Below are 16,584 nucleotides of genomic sequence, written 5' to 3'. Positions count from 1 at the left end.
TTTTACTGTGGATAGAGATACTTTTGTACCCTCTTACTCCAGCATCTTCACAAGGTCCTTTGCTATTGATCTGGGATTGATTTGCCTTTTTTGCATCAAAGTACGTTCCTCTCTAGGAGACAGAACGCGGCTCCTTCCTGAGCGGTATGACGGCTGCGTGGTCCCATGGTGTTTATACTTGCATACTATTGTTTGTACAGATGAACGTGGTACCTTCAGGTGTTTGGAAATTGCTCCCAATTTTTTTCTGAGATCTTGGCTGATTTATTTTGATTTTCCCATGATGTCAAGCAAAGATGCACTGAGTTTGAAGGTAGGCCTTGAAATACATCCACAGGTACAACTCCAATTGACTCAAATTATGTCAATTAGCCTATCAGAAGCTTCTAAAGCCATGACATATTTGCTGGAATTTTCCAAGCCGTTTAAAGGCACAGTCAATTTAGTGTATGTAAACTTCTGAACCACTGGAATTGTGATACAGTGATTTATAAGTGAAATCATCTGTCTGTAAACAATTGTTGGAAAAATTACTTGTGTCATGCACAAAGTAGATGTCCGAACCGACTTGCCAAAACTATAGTTTGTTAACAAGAAATTTGAGGAGTGGTTGAAAAACGAGTTTTAATGACTCTAACCTAAGTGTATGTAAACTTCTGACTTCAACTGTATATATATATATATATATATAGTACCAGTCAAAAGTTTGGACACACCTACTCATTCAAGGGTTTTTCTTTATATTTACTATTTTCTACATTGTAGAATAAAAGTGAAGACATCAAAACTATGAAATAACTCATACGGATTAATGTTGTAACCCAACAAAAAGTGTTAAACAAATGAAAATATATTTTATATTTGAGAATCTTCAAAGTAGCCACACTTTGTCTTGATGACAGCTTTGCACACTCTTGGCATTCTCTCAACCAGCTTCACCTGCAATGCTTTTTCAATAGTCTTGAAGGAACGTTTGACTGGTCCTGTAGCTGAAAACAAAGTTATTAAAAAATATATATATTGAATCCTTTCACCACATTCACCTGGTTAACATTCTTCGGCAAAAACATACAGCTGTGTTTAGAGTAATAGTCAAGTGTTTCCTTCTTAGTCAAGACAGTGAATATACATCCAAGTCCTCCTCTCCAGTTGGGGTCATCGGCAGGCCAGTGCCTGGGCCTCGCTGAGGAGATAGAAGGCAAAGGAATAACCAGGGAGTCTGAGATGTTCTCCTGCAGCAAGAGGAGTTCCCTGGAGCGATGGAAGAGTTCGGTCATCCACCATCTTCAACACCTCTCCGTTGAGTTTCACAGACCTGGAGATCACAGCACACATCCTTTCTATAGTTTTTTAGCACGGTATTGTTTACACTGACAATGTTACAAGGCAAGACAAAAGCAGAAATAGGTAACACTTCCTTGTACAGGGTTCCCGAGTGGCGCAGCGGTCTAAGGCACTGCATCTCAGTGCAAGAGGCATTGCTAAAGTCCCTGGTTCAATTCCAGGCTGTATCACATCCGGCCGTGATTGGGAGTCCCATAGGGCTGCACATAATTGGCCCAGCGTTGTCCGGGTTGGGCCGTCATTGTAAATAAGAAATAACTGACTTGCCTAATTAAATAAAAGTTCAATAAAAATAAAAATTGCAATAATAATAAAAAGACAGCAAAAAGGTTCAAGCAACAAACTTAAGGTTAGTGGCCCCATTGATGGGAATAAAGATAAATGGTAGCCTACTTCGAGTAGAGTCCCTCCTCGCCAGGCTGTTCAGACTGAAGAACGAAGGCCTCTACAGTGCTGTTAGAGACCATGGCAGGCACAGCGATCCTCACAGGGCTCTTACTCAGGTTCAGAGCAAACAATGTGACTGCTCCACTTTTGTAGCTTGTACTGGAGAAGAGAGGAAGAGAAAATTGAGGGACAGGCTGGATGGTTGTCTCACAAACACAAGTTGTCTCACATCTTAAAGCTGGAATGCATAATTGGTGAAACTCCCACGTCCGTTTGAGACACTACAACCAGGAAGTTACTGAAAACAGCGAACACTTTGTCACATTGCACGCGTTATAGAACAGCAGAATGTGCTGCAATATTTTTTACCACGCTGCCTGAGGTGGATTTACCTGTTTCGCCTAATGCAGATTCCATCTTTAATACAGCTAGATTGTGAAATACCTTTTCTTGTTAGTGCAGTGTAGGTAGACCCGTACTCTTTTCGTCTTTCCCAAAATGGAAAAGGCTTCTATACTCAGCACCTCTGGTCCAACAAGCCTCTTGTACAGAACTGATAGCCAGTAATCCTGCCAAAGTGATACAAATATAAACCAGAGAATTTACTATATATAAAGAAATTGAATATTCCTAGAATAGACACTCTTTTTTTCATTTTAAAAAATACTTAATTGGATCATTGCCGTTTTTTTCAGGAATTCAAAAGACATGAGGAGAATAAACAAGAATTTATCTTACAGGAAGTGGATTGAGGTTATCATCTACCAGGTGGTAAGTCCCAGATCCAATCAAAACCTGCCTGATTACAACATCTAAGCCAAGCTTTGCACCAAGGCCCAGTTTATCCAGCCACCTGTAATCATTAAAGAGTTATTTTACACCACAAATACAGTACTGCAGGGGTAGGCCACCCTGGTCCTGGAGTGCCGCAGGCACGTCATGTTTTTGATTTAAACAACCAGGAGGACCAGGTGTGTTGAATTTAGGGAATCACTGAACTGATCAATTAGCTCAGTTGGTCAGGTGTGGTGCCTAGTTGGAACAAAACCCTGCAGTACCTGCAGCATTCCAGGAACAGGGTTGCCTACCCCTGCAGTACTGTTTCAAGATAAAATAAAGTTTTTGGGGACAATAATGAGATGCAGCCACATATCATCTGATCTAGAAACAATCAACCGTATTCAGGCTCAATGAGAATTACATTAGATGTAATCCCTTGTAAGAAAATACTTCCCTCACACTGGATTAAGTCAATGTTGGATACATCATTGGACACGCATTTTTGTGACATTCCTTTAAAATAATTTGGCACGCGAGACCACTATTGTAAGTCTTCCTGGAACAGGGCATGGTTGAAAGATTGATCATGAGATGCAGGCTGACAGGTGACCTGTAAATTCAATGATATCCACGTTCCCAAATAGCAGAGATTGCCTTCCATGAGAGTAGACTAACATAATTGACTCAACTGCTGCTAGTGCACTGAGCGTGCAAAGCTAGGCTGTCTATAGTCTCTCTTCCCACAGTGGAGCGCCATGAATCCGGCCAGCATGAGTAGGCTGCCTGTTACAACATCCAGACTCAGTCAGACTAAAATTATCACTCCGGCTCACATGGTATCAGGGTATGATTCTGAATGGGGCTATCTTTCTGTCCTCACAGACACACACACTCACATGAATCCAGCGACAAATGTGTCAGACAGCCCCTCAGCCCCGCCTCCATAGGCAGAACTAGTCTCTCCAAGCCACACCTTCTTCCCAGGGGATGCCAGATCAACAGTCTGAAGATACAAAACACAGGACAACCAGTTAATTGCCTTTACTGAAATATAAAACATACACATTTTTATTTCCTGTGAAATTGCCGTGCACTGGCACTCATCTATAAAATGAAAAATATCTTATATACTATGATTAGACACGTATTCCCACATCTTTTCCATTACCTCCATGACTTCATGTGTTTTCAGGGCTAAAGTGTTTAGCACCTCAGGATCTAGGAAATCGTTTAAAGATGTGTGTCTTCCGTTGACATAGTAACTAATAAAAATACAGAGTAGTCGATTAAAGATCAGTTCTTCAAATCAAAGTGACATGACAGAAACATTCAGTACCAGTCCAAAATTTGGACACACCTACTCATTCAAGGGTTTTTCTTTATTTTTGTTATATTTTCTACATTGTAGAATAATAGTGAAGACATCAAAACTATGAAATAACACACATGGAATCAAGTAGCAACCAAAAACAAAAATGTTAAATAAAAATATATTTTATATTTGAGATTCTTCATAGTAGCCAACCTTTGCCTTGATGACAGCTTTGCACACTCTTGGTATTCTCTCAACCAGCTTTATGAGGTAGTCACCTGGAATGCATTTCAATGAACATGTGTGCCTTGTTGACATTTACTTTGTGGAATTTATTTCCTTCTTAATGCGTTTGAGCCAATCTTTTGTGTTGTGACAAGGTAGGGGTGGTATACTGAAGATAGCCCTATTTGGTAAAAGACCAAGTCCATATTATGGCAAGAACAGTTCAAAAGAGCAAAGAGAAACGACAGTAAAATCGAATCGAATTTTATTCGTCACATACACATGGATAGCAGATGTTAATGCGAGTGTAGCGAAATGCTTGTGCTTCTAGTTCCGACCATGCAGTAGTATCTAACCTAACAATTTCACAACTACCTTATACACACACACACACACACACACACACACACACACACACACACACGTGTAAAGGAATGAATAAGAATATGTACATAAAAATATATGAATGAGCGATGGCCGAACGGCATAGGCAAGATGCAGTAGATGGTATAGAGTACAGTATATACATATGAGATGAGTAATGTAGGGTATGTAAACATTATGTAAAGTGAAATTGTTTAAAGTGGCTAGTGATACATCTATTACATCCATTTTTCATTGTTAAAAGTGGCTAGAGATGAGTCAGTATGTTGGCAGCAGCCACTCAATGTTAGTGATGGCTGTTTAACAGTCTGATGGCCTTGAGATAGAAGCTGTTTTTCAGTCTCTCAGTCCCAGCTTTGATGCACCTGTACTGACCTCGCCTTCTGGATGGAAGCGGGGTGAACAGGTAGTGGCTCGGGTGGTTGGTGTCCTTGATGATTTTTTTGGCCTTCCTGTGACATCAGGTGGTGTAGGTGTCCTGGAGGGCAGGTAGTTTGCCCCCGGTGATGCGTTGTGCAGACCTCACTACCCTCTGGAGAGCCTTACGGTTGTGGGCGGAGCAGTTGCCGTACCAGGCGGTGATGCAGCCTGATAGGATGCTCTCGATTGTGCATCTGTAAAAGTTTGAGTGTTTTTGGTGACAAGCCAAATTTCTTCAGCCTCCTGAGGTTGACAAGGCGCTGCTGCGCCTTCTTCACCACGCTGTCTGTGTGGGTGGACCATTTCAGTTTGTCCATGATGTGTACGCTGAGGAATTTAAAACTTTCCACCTTCACTACTGTCCCGTCGATGTGGATAGGGGGCTGCTCCCTCTGCTGTTTCCTGAAGTCCACGATCATCTCCTGTTTTTTGTTGACATTGAGTGTGAGGTTATTTTCCTGACACCACACTCCTGAGGGCCCTCACCTCCTCCCAGAAGGCCGTCTCGTCGTTGTTGGTAATCAAGCCTACCACTGTAGTGTCATCTGCAAACTTGATGATTGAGTTGGAGGCGTGCATGGCCACGCAGTCATGGGTGAACAGAGAGTACAGGAGGGGGCTGAGAACGCACCCTTGTGGGGCCCCAGTGTTGAGTATCAGCGGGGTGGAGATGTTACCTACCCTCACCACCTGGGGGCGGCCCGTCAGGAAGTCCAGGACCCAGTAGCACAGGTCGGGGTCGAGACCCAGCTTAATGACGAGTTTGGAGGGTACTATGGTGTTAAATGCTGAGCTGTAGTCGATGAACAGCATTCTTACATAGGTATTCCTCTTGTCCAGATGGGTTAGGGCAATGTGATTGCGATTGCGTCGTCTGTGGACCTATTGGGGCGGTAAGCAAATTGGAGTGGGACTAGGGTGGAGGTGATATGGTCCTTGACTAGTCTCTCAAAGCACTTCATGATGACGGAAGTGAGTGCTACGGAGCGATAGTCATTTAGCTCAGTTACCTTCACTTTCTTGGGAACAGGAACAATGGTGGCCCTCTTGAAGCATGTGGGAACAGCAGACTGGGATAAGGATTGATTGAATATGTCCATCATTACTTTAAGACATGAAGGTCAGTCAATACGGAACATCTCAAGAACTTTGAACGTTTCTTCAAGTGCAGTCGCAAAAACCATCAAGCACTATGATGAAACTGGCTCTTATGAGGACCGCCACAGGAAAGTTCATTAGAGTTAACAGACTCAAAAATTGCAGCCTAAATAAATGCTTCAGAGTTCAAGTAACAGACAGATCTCTACATCAACTGCTCAGAGAAGACTGCATTATTCAGGCCTTCGTGGTCGAATTGCTGCAAAGAAACCACTACTAAAGGACACCAATAAGAAGAAGATACTTTTTGTGGCCAAGAAACATGAGCAATGGACATTAGACCGGTGGAAATCTGTCCTTTGGTCTGATGAGTCCATATTTGAGAATTTTTGTTCTAACCGCCGTGTCTTTGTGAGACGCAGTGTCGGTAAACGGATGTTCTCCGCATGTGTGGTTCCCACCGTGAAGCATGGAGGTGATGGTGTTTTGCTGGTGACACGGTCTGTGATTTATTTTCAATTCAAGACACACTTAATCAGCATGGCACCTACAGCATTCTGCAGCGGTACGCCATCCCACCTGGTTTTCGCTTAGTGGGACTATCATTTGTTTTTCAACAGGACAATGACACAACACACCTACAGGCTGTGTAAGGGCTATTTGACCAAGAAGGAGAGTGATGGAGTGCTGCATCAGATGACCTGGCCTCCACAATCAACTGACCTCAACCCAATTGAGAAGGTTTGGGATGAGTTAGACCGCAGAGTGAAGGAAAAGCAGCCAACGAGTGCTCAGCATATGTGGGAACTCCACCAAGACTGTTGGAACAGCATTCCAGGTGAAGCTGGTTTAAAAGAATGCCAAGAGTGTGCAAAGCTGTCATCAAGGCAAAGGGTGGCTACTTTGAAGAATCTCAAATATATTTTTATTTGTTTAACATTTTTTTTGGTTACTACATGATTCCATGTGTTATTTCATAGTTTAGGTGTCTTCACTATTATTCTACAATGTAGAAAATAGTAAAAATAAAGAAAAACCCTTGAATGAGTAGGTGTGTTCAAACTTTTGACTGGTGCTGTATATGTATCATTAAAATGTCTGGAATTAAACAATGAAAATAAACCTTTACATATTCTATGATGTTCCAACTGAAAAGTACATCCCTCATTGACAGACTCGTGAAGTCTGGTTAGTGCAAGCCTTTACAAACAGTTCCTCTTTCCCCTTGTGACAACCCCACGTGCCCAACCTTCCACGCACACTAATAAACTAACCCTGTGTTTGTTCAGTGTCTGTGTCAAAGTGAAAAGCAGCAACATGTGACATCTGATCCATCACTGTGTGCCAGGTGAGGACAGACAGTTCAACTTACTGGTGCCAGGTGCATGCGTCAATTGCTTCTGCCCCACTTTCCAAGAACCTATGAAAAGTAAATAGGGTATGATTGTTCAATATTTTTTATATACAGCTCTGGAAAAACTTGAGACCACTGCAAAAGTATCAGTTTCTCTGGTTTTACTATTTATAGGTATGTGTTGGGGTAAAATGAACATTTATGTTTTATTCTATAAACTAGTGACATCATTTCTACCAAATAAAAATAGTCATTTAGAGCATTGCTGTTATTTTGACCAGTTGTCATTTTCTGCAAATAAATGCTCTAAATGACAATATTTTTATTTGGAATTTGGGAGAAATGTTGTCAGTAGTTTATAGAATAAAACAAAACAAAAAATAATTTTACCCAAACAAATACCTATAAAATAGTAAAACCAGAGAAACTGACAATTTTGATATATCAGTCAAAAGTTTGAACACACCTAGTTATTCAAGGGTTTTTCTTATTTTTTTTTTTTACTATTTTCTACATTGTAGAATAATAGTTAAGACATAAAAACTATGAAATAACACATATGGAAACATGTAAAAATCAAAAAAGTGTTAAACAAATCAAAATATATTTTATATTTGTCACGTCCTGACCATAGTAAGATGTTATTTTCTATGGTAGAGTTGGTCAGGGCGTGACAGGAGGTGTTTTGTGTTTTTCTATGTTTAGTTCTAGTTTTCTATTTCTATGTTGTTTTTTGTGATGATCTCCAATTAGAGGCAGCTGGTCCTCATTGTCTCTAATTGGAGATCATATTTAAGTAGGGGTTTTTTCCACCTGTGTTTGTGGTTAGTTGTATTCTGTTTAGTCTATGTACCTCACAGAACTGTGAGCTGATCGTTTTCTGTTTGTTATTTTTTCCTTTAGTATTTTGAGTTATAATAAATATCATCATGAGAAATCATGGAAAGGAATGGACCTGGGAAGAAATTCTGGACGGAAAAGGACCCTGGTGTCAGGCTGGAGTCAGGGAGTATTGCCGCCCAAGGGAGATTGAGGCAGCAAAAGCGGAGCGGCGTTATTATGAGGTGCTGTACCAACCACGAGGCAAGTGTAGGTTTGAAATGTTGCTTGTCGGTATGTTATTTCTGCTTCCTAATTCACCGCAGCAGAGAGTTGTGCTGGGAGAAGGTTGTCAAAAGCAGTCATAATCACAGAATTCATGACGTGTCGAATCACAGCACTCACAGCCCTGAGCCTTCCCTGTGGCTCAGTTGGTAGAGCATGGTGTTTGCAACGCCAGGGTTGTGGGTTCGATTCCCACGGGGGGCCAGTACGAAGAAAAAAATAATATATATATTAAATGTATGCATTCACTACTGTAAGTCGCTCTGGATAAGAGCGTCTGCTAAATGACTAAAATGTAAATGTAAAAGTGCGAGAGACAGCCCCCCCCCCAGGGCACACGGGTAGATTGGCAGAGTCAGGTTGGAGACCTGAGCCAACTCCCCGTGCTTACCGTGGGGGGCGAGTGATCGAGCAAGCACCGTGTTATGCGGGGATGCGCATTGTGTCGCCAGTGCGCAGCTACAGCCCGGTGAGCTCGGTGCAAGCTTCCCACAGTTGCCGTGCTAGAGTTGGCATTCAGCCAGGAAGGAGTGTGCCTGCTCAGTGTTCCTGGTCTCCGGTGCGTCTCTTCGGCCCAGGTACCCCCAGTTCACCAACACAAACCTGTGCGACCTGTTACAACACCCCGCGCTTGCCGGGCTACGGGGGTTATCCAGCCAGGACAGGTTGTACCAGCCATAAGCTCCAGACCTCCAGTGCGCCTCCACGGCCCAGTATACCCTGTGCCTGCTCTGCGCACCCGGCCTCCAGGATAAGGTTATGTGGACTGCACTAGAGCCGCCATAAACTGTAGTTACCCACCCTAACCTCCCTTTTTCGTTTTTGTTTATTAGTAGCATTCGGAGTCTGCACCTTTGGGAGGGTACTGTAACGTCCTGACCATAGTAAGATGGTATTTTCTATGGTAGAATTGGTCAGGGCGTGACAGGGGGTGTTGTGTTTTTCTATGTTTAGTTATAGTTTTCAATGTTGTTTTTTGGGATCTCCAGTTAGAGGCAGCTGGTCCTCATTGTCTCTAATTGGAGATCATATTTAAGTAGGGGTTTTTCCACCTGTGTTTGTGGGTAGTTGTATTCTGTTTAGTCTATGTACCTGACAGAAGTGTGAGCTGATCATTTTCTGTTTTATTGAGTTATAATAAATATGAGAAATCAACACGCTGCGCTTTGGTACCCTCTTTACAACAGTCGTTACAATATTTCAGATTCTTCAAAGTAGCCACCCTTTGCTTTGATGACAGCTTTGCACACGCTTGGCATTCTCTCAACCAGCGTCACCTGGAATGCTTTTCCAACAGTCTTGAAGGAGTTCCCAAATATGCTGAGCACTTGTTGGCTGCTTTCCTTCGCTCTGCGGTACAACTCATCCCAAACCATCTCAATTGGGTAGAGGTCGGTTGATTGTGCAGGCCAGGTCATCTGATGCAGCACTCCATCACTTTCCTTCTTGGTCAAACAGCCTTTACAAAGCCTGGAGGTGTGTTGGGTCATTGTCCTGTTGAAAAACAAATGATAGTCCCACTAAGCGCAAACCAGGTGGAATGGTGTATCGGTGCAGAATGATGTGGGAGCCATGCTGGTTAAGTATGCTTTGAATTAGAAACAAATCACAAACAGTGTCACCAGCAAAGCACCATCACACCTCCTCCTCCATGTTTCACGGTGGGAACCACACATGCAGAGATCATCATTATCTCACAAAGACACGGCGGTTAGAACCAAAAATATCAAATTTGGAGTCATCAGACCAAAGGACATATTTCCACCGGTCTAATGATCATTACTCGTGTTTCTTGGGGTCCTTTAGTTGTGGTTTCTTTGCAGCAATTTTACCATTGAGGCCTGATTCACGCACTCTCCTCTGAACAGTTGATGTTGAGATCGGTCTGTTACTTGAACTCTGAAGGATTTATTTGGGCTGCAATCTGAGGTGCAGTTAACTCTAATGAACTTGTCCTCTGCAGCAGAGGTACCTCTGGGTCTTCCTTTCCTGTGGCGGTCCTTATGAGAGCCAGTTTCATCATAGCGCTTCATGGGTTTTGCGACTGCACTTGAAGAAACTTTCAAAGTTCTTGAAATTGTCCAGATTGACTGACCTTCATGTCTTAAAGTAATGATGGACTGTTGTTTCTCTTTGCTTATTTGAGCTGTTCTTTCCATAATATGGACTTGATCTTTACCAAAAAAGGCTATCTTCTGTATACGACCCCCTAAGTGCTCAAAACTGATTGGCACAAACACATTAAGAAGGAAAGAAATTCCACAAAATTAAATTTTAACAAAGGCATTCCAGGTGACTACCTCATGAAACTGGTTGAGAATGCCAAGAGTGTGCAAAGCTGTCATCAAGGCAAAGGGGGGCTACTTTGAAGAATCTCAAATGTAAAATATATTTTGATTTGTTTAACACTTAGGTTACTACATGATTCCATGTGTTATTACATTGATTTGATGTCTTCACTATTATTCTATAATGTAGAAAATAGTAAAAATAACGAAAAACCTTGGAATGAGTAGGTGTGTCCACACTTTTGACTGGTACTGTGTGTATATATAAATAAAATCCCACATGATTGGTGGTTGTGTGAGAATAATCTAATGACCCAACGTTAACCAGACCTGAGACCACTGGAGACACACTGGAGGGGTGATAGTTTGTCCTATACATTTGTAAAAAAATAAAGGAGTTTTCCCAATAGGGAAAAGACACTGGAAATGTTTGATTTACTTTGTGCTGTTGAGATGAGAGATTAATGAGTTGGTGTTATTAACAGTTTAGGTTTGAACCACAGTCTTTGGTATCAACATGCCAGAGGAAAATGAGAGAAGCAGTAACACAACTCTGACCATATTGTATAATATGGCTGTGAAAAGACAGAAAACGCCCATAAACTGGACAAACCAGTCTAAATCAAGTGGCCTATTATTCAGGGATTAGTCTCCTACTGCATTGGCAGTGATATTTAACCATGAATATAGACAAGTATGCACGTCATGTCGTAATTCAATTGTAGAATATCCTTTTAATTAATAATAATTCATAGTTTCTTTGCCTTAGTCGTTTTCCAGTTAGCAACGACTCTTTCATGTTTGGGAAAATATGTTTCTTACTTTGACCGAGGAGACTTCCAATACTATTGCTTTAGCTAGTACACCAGCATGTCAAATATGACTATATTGGGGCTACCTTATGTATAGGCTACATAAAAGGGACAAACTCTCACCCCTCCAGTAAGTCTCTCCGGTGCTCTCGGGGTTGGCTAATGTCTGGTCCATAGAGTCCAGTGTCATGGTAAAGTTTGGATTCCCGCAGAATCCTGCGGAGTTGAATGAAGTCTTGGCCCAGCTGGTATCCGTTCACCCGGATCCCTGCCTTCTTCTCATAACTGTTGGGCTCTGATATGAATGGAGACAGGATTTTTAGAGGACCAGAATGGACATAAGTCAGACTTTTTGATGTTATCCTTGAGGAGTTGTAATATGTGTTGCCATTGCATTGGTGTGAAGCTGACAAACTCAGCAAAAAAAGAAACGTCCCTTATTCAGGACCCTGTCTTTCAAAGATAATTCGTAAAAATCCAAATAACTTCACAGATCCTCATTGTAAAGGGTTTAAACACTGCTTCCCATGCTTGTTCAATGAACCATAAACGACACTAACAGCTTACAGACGGTATGCAATTAAGGTCACAGTTATGAAAACTTAGGACACTAAAGAGGCCTTTCTACTGACTCTGAAAAACCCCAAAAGAAAAATGCCCAGGGTCCCTGCTTATCTGCGTGAATGTGCCTTAGGCATGCTGCAAGGAGGCATGAGTACTGCAGATGTGGCCAGGGCAATAAATTGCAATGTCCGTACTGTGAGACGCCTAAGACAGCGCTACAGGTAGACAGGACGGACAGCTGATCATCCTCGCAGTGGCAGACCACGTGTAACAACACCTGCCCAGGATTAGTACATCCGAACATCACACCTGTGGGACAGGTACAGGATGGCAACAACTGCCAGAGTTATACCAGGAACACACAATCCCACCATCAGTGCTCAGACTGTCCGCAATAGGCTGAGAGAGGCTGGACTCAGGGCTTGTAGGCCTGTTGTAAGGCAGGTCCTCACCAGACATCACTGGCAACAATGTCGCCTATGGGTACAAACCCACCGTCGCTGGACCAGACAGGACTGGCAAAAAGTGCTCTTCACTGACGAGTCACGGTTTTGTCTCACCAGGGGTGATGGTTGGATTTGCGTTTATCGAAGGAATGAGCGTTACACCGAGGCCTTTACTCTGGAGTGGGATTGATTTGGAGGTGGAGGGTGTGTCACAGCATCGTCGGACTGAGCTTGTTGTCATTGCAGGCAATCTCAACGCTGTGCGTTACAGGGAAGACATCCACCTCCCTCATGTGGTACCCTCCTGCAGGCTCATCCTGACATGACCCTCCAGCATGACAATGCCACCAGCCATACTGCTCGTTCTGCACATGATTTCCTGCAAGACAGGAATGTCAGTGTCCTGCCATGGCCAGCGAAGAGCCCGGATCTTAATCCCATTGAGTACTTCTGGGACCTTTTGGATCGGAAGATTAGGGCTAGGGCCATTCCCCCCAGAAATGTCTGTGAACTTGCAGATGCCTTGGTGGAAGAGTGGGGTAACATCTCACAGCAAGTACAGGCAAATCTGGTGCAGTCCATGAGGAGGAGATGCACTGCAGTACTTAATGCAGCTGGTGGCCACACCAATCCTGAGTGTTACTTTTGATTTTGACCACCTCCTTTGTTCAGGGAAAAATGTATCAATTTCTGTTAGTCACATGTCTGTGGAACTTGTTCAGTTTATGTCCCAGTCGTTGAATCTTATGTTCATACAAATATTTACACATTAAGTTTGCTGAAAATAAAACGCCGTTAACAGTGAGAGGACGTTACTTTTTTTGCTTAGTTTATTTAATTGTTTAGTCAATTCAATCAATGAACCAAACTGCAATAGTTACCATTGCCCAGCTCCCAGGCCATGCTGTACTGTTTGGATTCACAGTACTGTATGAGGGTCCTGGCATTGCTGCTGTCCCAGGAGTTGCCAGTGGTCCTGAGCAGCTCGTTGAGCCCAAAGATAAGATCTAATCCAGAACAGTTTGTAAAAGAGTACAGTAGATCCACTGCATACTCTGTCAGGGAAAAAACATATTTTAAATGTTGTTTTCTTCTTCTTTCAGACTATTTGCTCAAGGGAAAATGGGTGGTTAGCTAAACAAGAGTCAAGTCTATTGTGAGCTAGACTGATGCTGCCTGCATGACAACCATTGCTCATACAGTACCTGTGAACTTTACACTCCGGTACTTCCTCTGCAAGTCCTCTTTCTGGAGAAGTACTTCCTGTAAAGCCCATTCCTGCTTCAGCCTCTCCTCCAGTATTGGGGGCAGCTCCAGCCTTTCACAGAGATCATCTGACAGTAGAATAGAAAGCAGGAATCAGAAACCAAGTGGCTATGAGTCACTCAGAAGCTGATGACCTAAGATTTACCTCAAACGCATGATATTGTTTGAGATCTGCCTGGTCTACTGTGTGCATTCAAGCTGACTGTGTGTGAATCAACATACTGTTCCTTCTCAGTGTCATTAATGCAAAACAGGAATTGTGCTGTGGATGTGAGTGACCACAATCAAACCACACACACACACACACACACATCACAAGAGCTGCTGGTGAAATATATGAAACGACTCTCTGTGGTAATATGACTAGTAAGCAGTTGAAATGTGTGACAATGTATGCCATATTTACCTGCATCAAAAACATAGTTTTTGTGATACTCATTTGAATGTAAAAATGCAGGGTTGAAGGTCATGAAATCTTGTCTTGTCCCTCCAAATCTTAGAAATGCTGGGGATAAAGCTTTAGCCAATGTCCTCAGCTTTGGAGACCTGGTGGATTTAGTTGAGAATGTATGCAGTTTTGGAAGATTAAGTTGAGCTGGAGTGTATTCATTAGTCAGATTTCAATGCAAAATGTTCTCCGTTGCAAAACGTTTACTTCAAATGGGAACTTCAAAAGTTTGTCTTGTTTTGCACGCTTTGTACAAAATAATAAAATGTAGTACTACAGGATATTTCTTAACGTAGCTCTTTATTAGCTAGCTACAACTGGCATGTTCACTTATCTCCAAACATGATCAACTGACCATGACCTAACCATCTGGGTGGACTTAACCAATCATAGCACAGTATGATACGGCGGTAAAATGCATCCAATTATAATTCAGTATGTTTACACATATGAATATTACAGTTTCTCTTGGGCACATTCAGCTCGTTCTGTTTGGTGGTTCCTAGAGTAAACTGTTTTGTGTGTTGCGAAACGTTTTGCAACAGAATCTAATGAATACACCCCTGGGGCTGTAATCATTAGTCCAAACAGTTGTTTCGCAACTAAAACAAGTTTCTGTTGGAAATTCAGGTAGGTCTCTCCCCATTTCGTTCCATTTGCTTCTGTTTAAAAAACATTTTACAACATTATAGGCGTAATGAATACGCCAGACGTCTCTCTGAACTGTTTGTTTCTCCAGAGAGAAAATATGTATAGAACCTGACTGATTCTAATCTAGTGGTAGTCTGCTGGTTTCAAAAAAAAAATTGACTGAAGGCAATCGTTTTATAAAACAAATACATGTAAATTGTGCTAAAAGTAGTAATACTCACGTTAAAAGGTACATGAACTTCTCTTCAGCGACGAGACTCGCATCTATGGCCACAGACAAAAAACGTTCGTTCACTCTCTTGAGTACTCGAGAAAGGTCTACATTCAGATTTACAGACTCAAAATTCACCTCATCCCTCGCAGACCTGACACTTGCTCCGACATAATATCCATGAGATAGAATAGATATCACAAATGCCAAGATTAATATGTCTGACATGATAAGGCTAGACCGACACAGTTCAAATATTATTGTAGTGTATTCACTATAAGACAATTGTAACCCAAATCTACTGATGCTTTCTATATTCCCTCACTATCCCAATAAATGCGTCGATATGTGTAAATCCATCATCGTCATTAGTAAATTCGTATGCAGTTATGCTCAGACTCAATTGTGTGAGTGAACTGAGTTTCCTGGTTCACAAAATACCTTGGTCTATGGAGGGTGATCAGTGTCAGTTTGAAAATGCAATGCTAAATAAGAACGTGAAAATGATAAATGCATTTGTTTTTCTTAACAGTGCGCATGATTCATGCCACAATGAAATTGCAATGTTAAAATAAAAATCTAAAATGGCTCATTGAAAATTCTATTTTAGAATAGTAAACAGAAAATGAATGGCAAATTGTTATCGGTGCACTACACAGACATCACTGCGCCATTTCCTGTATGCAAAAATTCAAATGTTCAGTTTGTGACAAAACAAGCAAGTATAATGTAGAGAATCCTTGTACCATCTAAACCTCTGTGAACTATATCATCTAACAATTTCACAACATATACCCAATATACACAAATCTAAAGTAAAGGAATGGAATTAAGAATATATAAATATTTGGACAAGCAATGTCAGAGCAGCATAGACTAAGATACAGTAGAAACGTATAGAATGCAGTATATCCATATGAGATGAGTAATGCAAGATATGTAAACACTATTTCCATTTATTAAAGTGGCCAACGATTTCAAGCCTCTGTGTATAGGCAGCAGCCTCTCTGAGCTAGTGATGGCTATTTAAACAGTCTGATAGCCTTGAGATAGAAGCCGTTTTTCAGTCTCTTGGTCTCCGCTCTGATGCACCTGTACTGACCTCGCCTTCTGGATGATAGCGGGGTGAACAGGCAGTGGCTCGGGTGGTTGTTGTCCTGATGATCTTTTTGGCCTTCCTGTGACATCGGGTGCTGTAGGTGTTCTGGAGGGCAGGTAGTTTGCCCCCGGTGATGCGTTGTGCAGACCGCACCACCCTCTGGAGAGCCTTGCGGTTGTGGGTGGTGCAGTTGCCATACCAGGTGGTGATACAGCCCGGGAGGATGCTCTCAATTGTGCATCGGTAGAAATTTGTGAGGGTTTTAGCTGACAAGCCAAATTTTTTCAGCCTCCGGAGGTTGACAAGGCGCTGTTGCTCCTTCTTCACCACACTGTCTGTGTGGGTGGACTATTTCAGTTTGTCAGTGATGTGTACGCCGATTAACTTAACT

At 42.1% G+C, this 16,584-nt stretch overlaps 1 protein-coding gene across 2 annotated transcripts; it reads right to left on the bottom strand.

Annotated features, from left to right (window-relative positions):
* Nucleotides 1-832: 832 nt before the first annotated feature.
* Nucleotides 833-15,540, bottom strand: LOC106568158 (heparanase). Of its 2 annotated transcripts, XM_014138237.2 has the most exons (12): nucleotides 15,105-15,540; nucleotides 14,191-14,330; nucleotides 13,724-13,852; nucleotides 13,400-13,573; nucleotides 11,632-11,803; nucleotides 7,323-7,370; nucleotides 3,680-3,773; nucleotides 3,408-3,514; nucleotides 2,470-2,584; nucleotides 2,176-2,300; nucleotides 1,738-1,890; nucleotides 833-1,315 (listed from the first exon to the last, which is right to left on the bottom strand). In XM_014138237.2, the coding sequence occupies exons 1-12, from the start codon at nucleotides 15,320-15,322 to the stop codon at nucleotides 1,156-1,158; spliced, it is 1,635 nt and encodes a 544-aa protein (XP_013993712.1). In that variant the 5' UTR covers nucleotides 15,323-15,540; the 3' UTR covers nucleotides 833-1,155. The 2 variants fall into 2 exon arrangements, with proteins under 2 accessions (XP_013993712.1, XP_013993713.1); XM_014138238.2 differs by lacking the exon at nucleotides 7,323-7,370.
* Between the last annotated feature and the right edge of the window lie 1,044 nt (nucleotides 15,541-16,584).

The sequence above is a fragment of the Salmo salar genome, chromosome ssa13 (genome assembly GCF_905237065.1).
Source record: "Salmo salar chromosome ssa13, Ssal_v3.1, whole genome shotgun sequence".
Lineage (NCBI taxonomy): Eukaryota > Metazoa > Chordata > Actinopteri > Salmoniformes > Salmonidae > Salmo > Salmo salar.
This window is presented reverse-complemented; position numbering and strand designations above follow the sequence as displayed.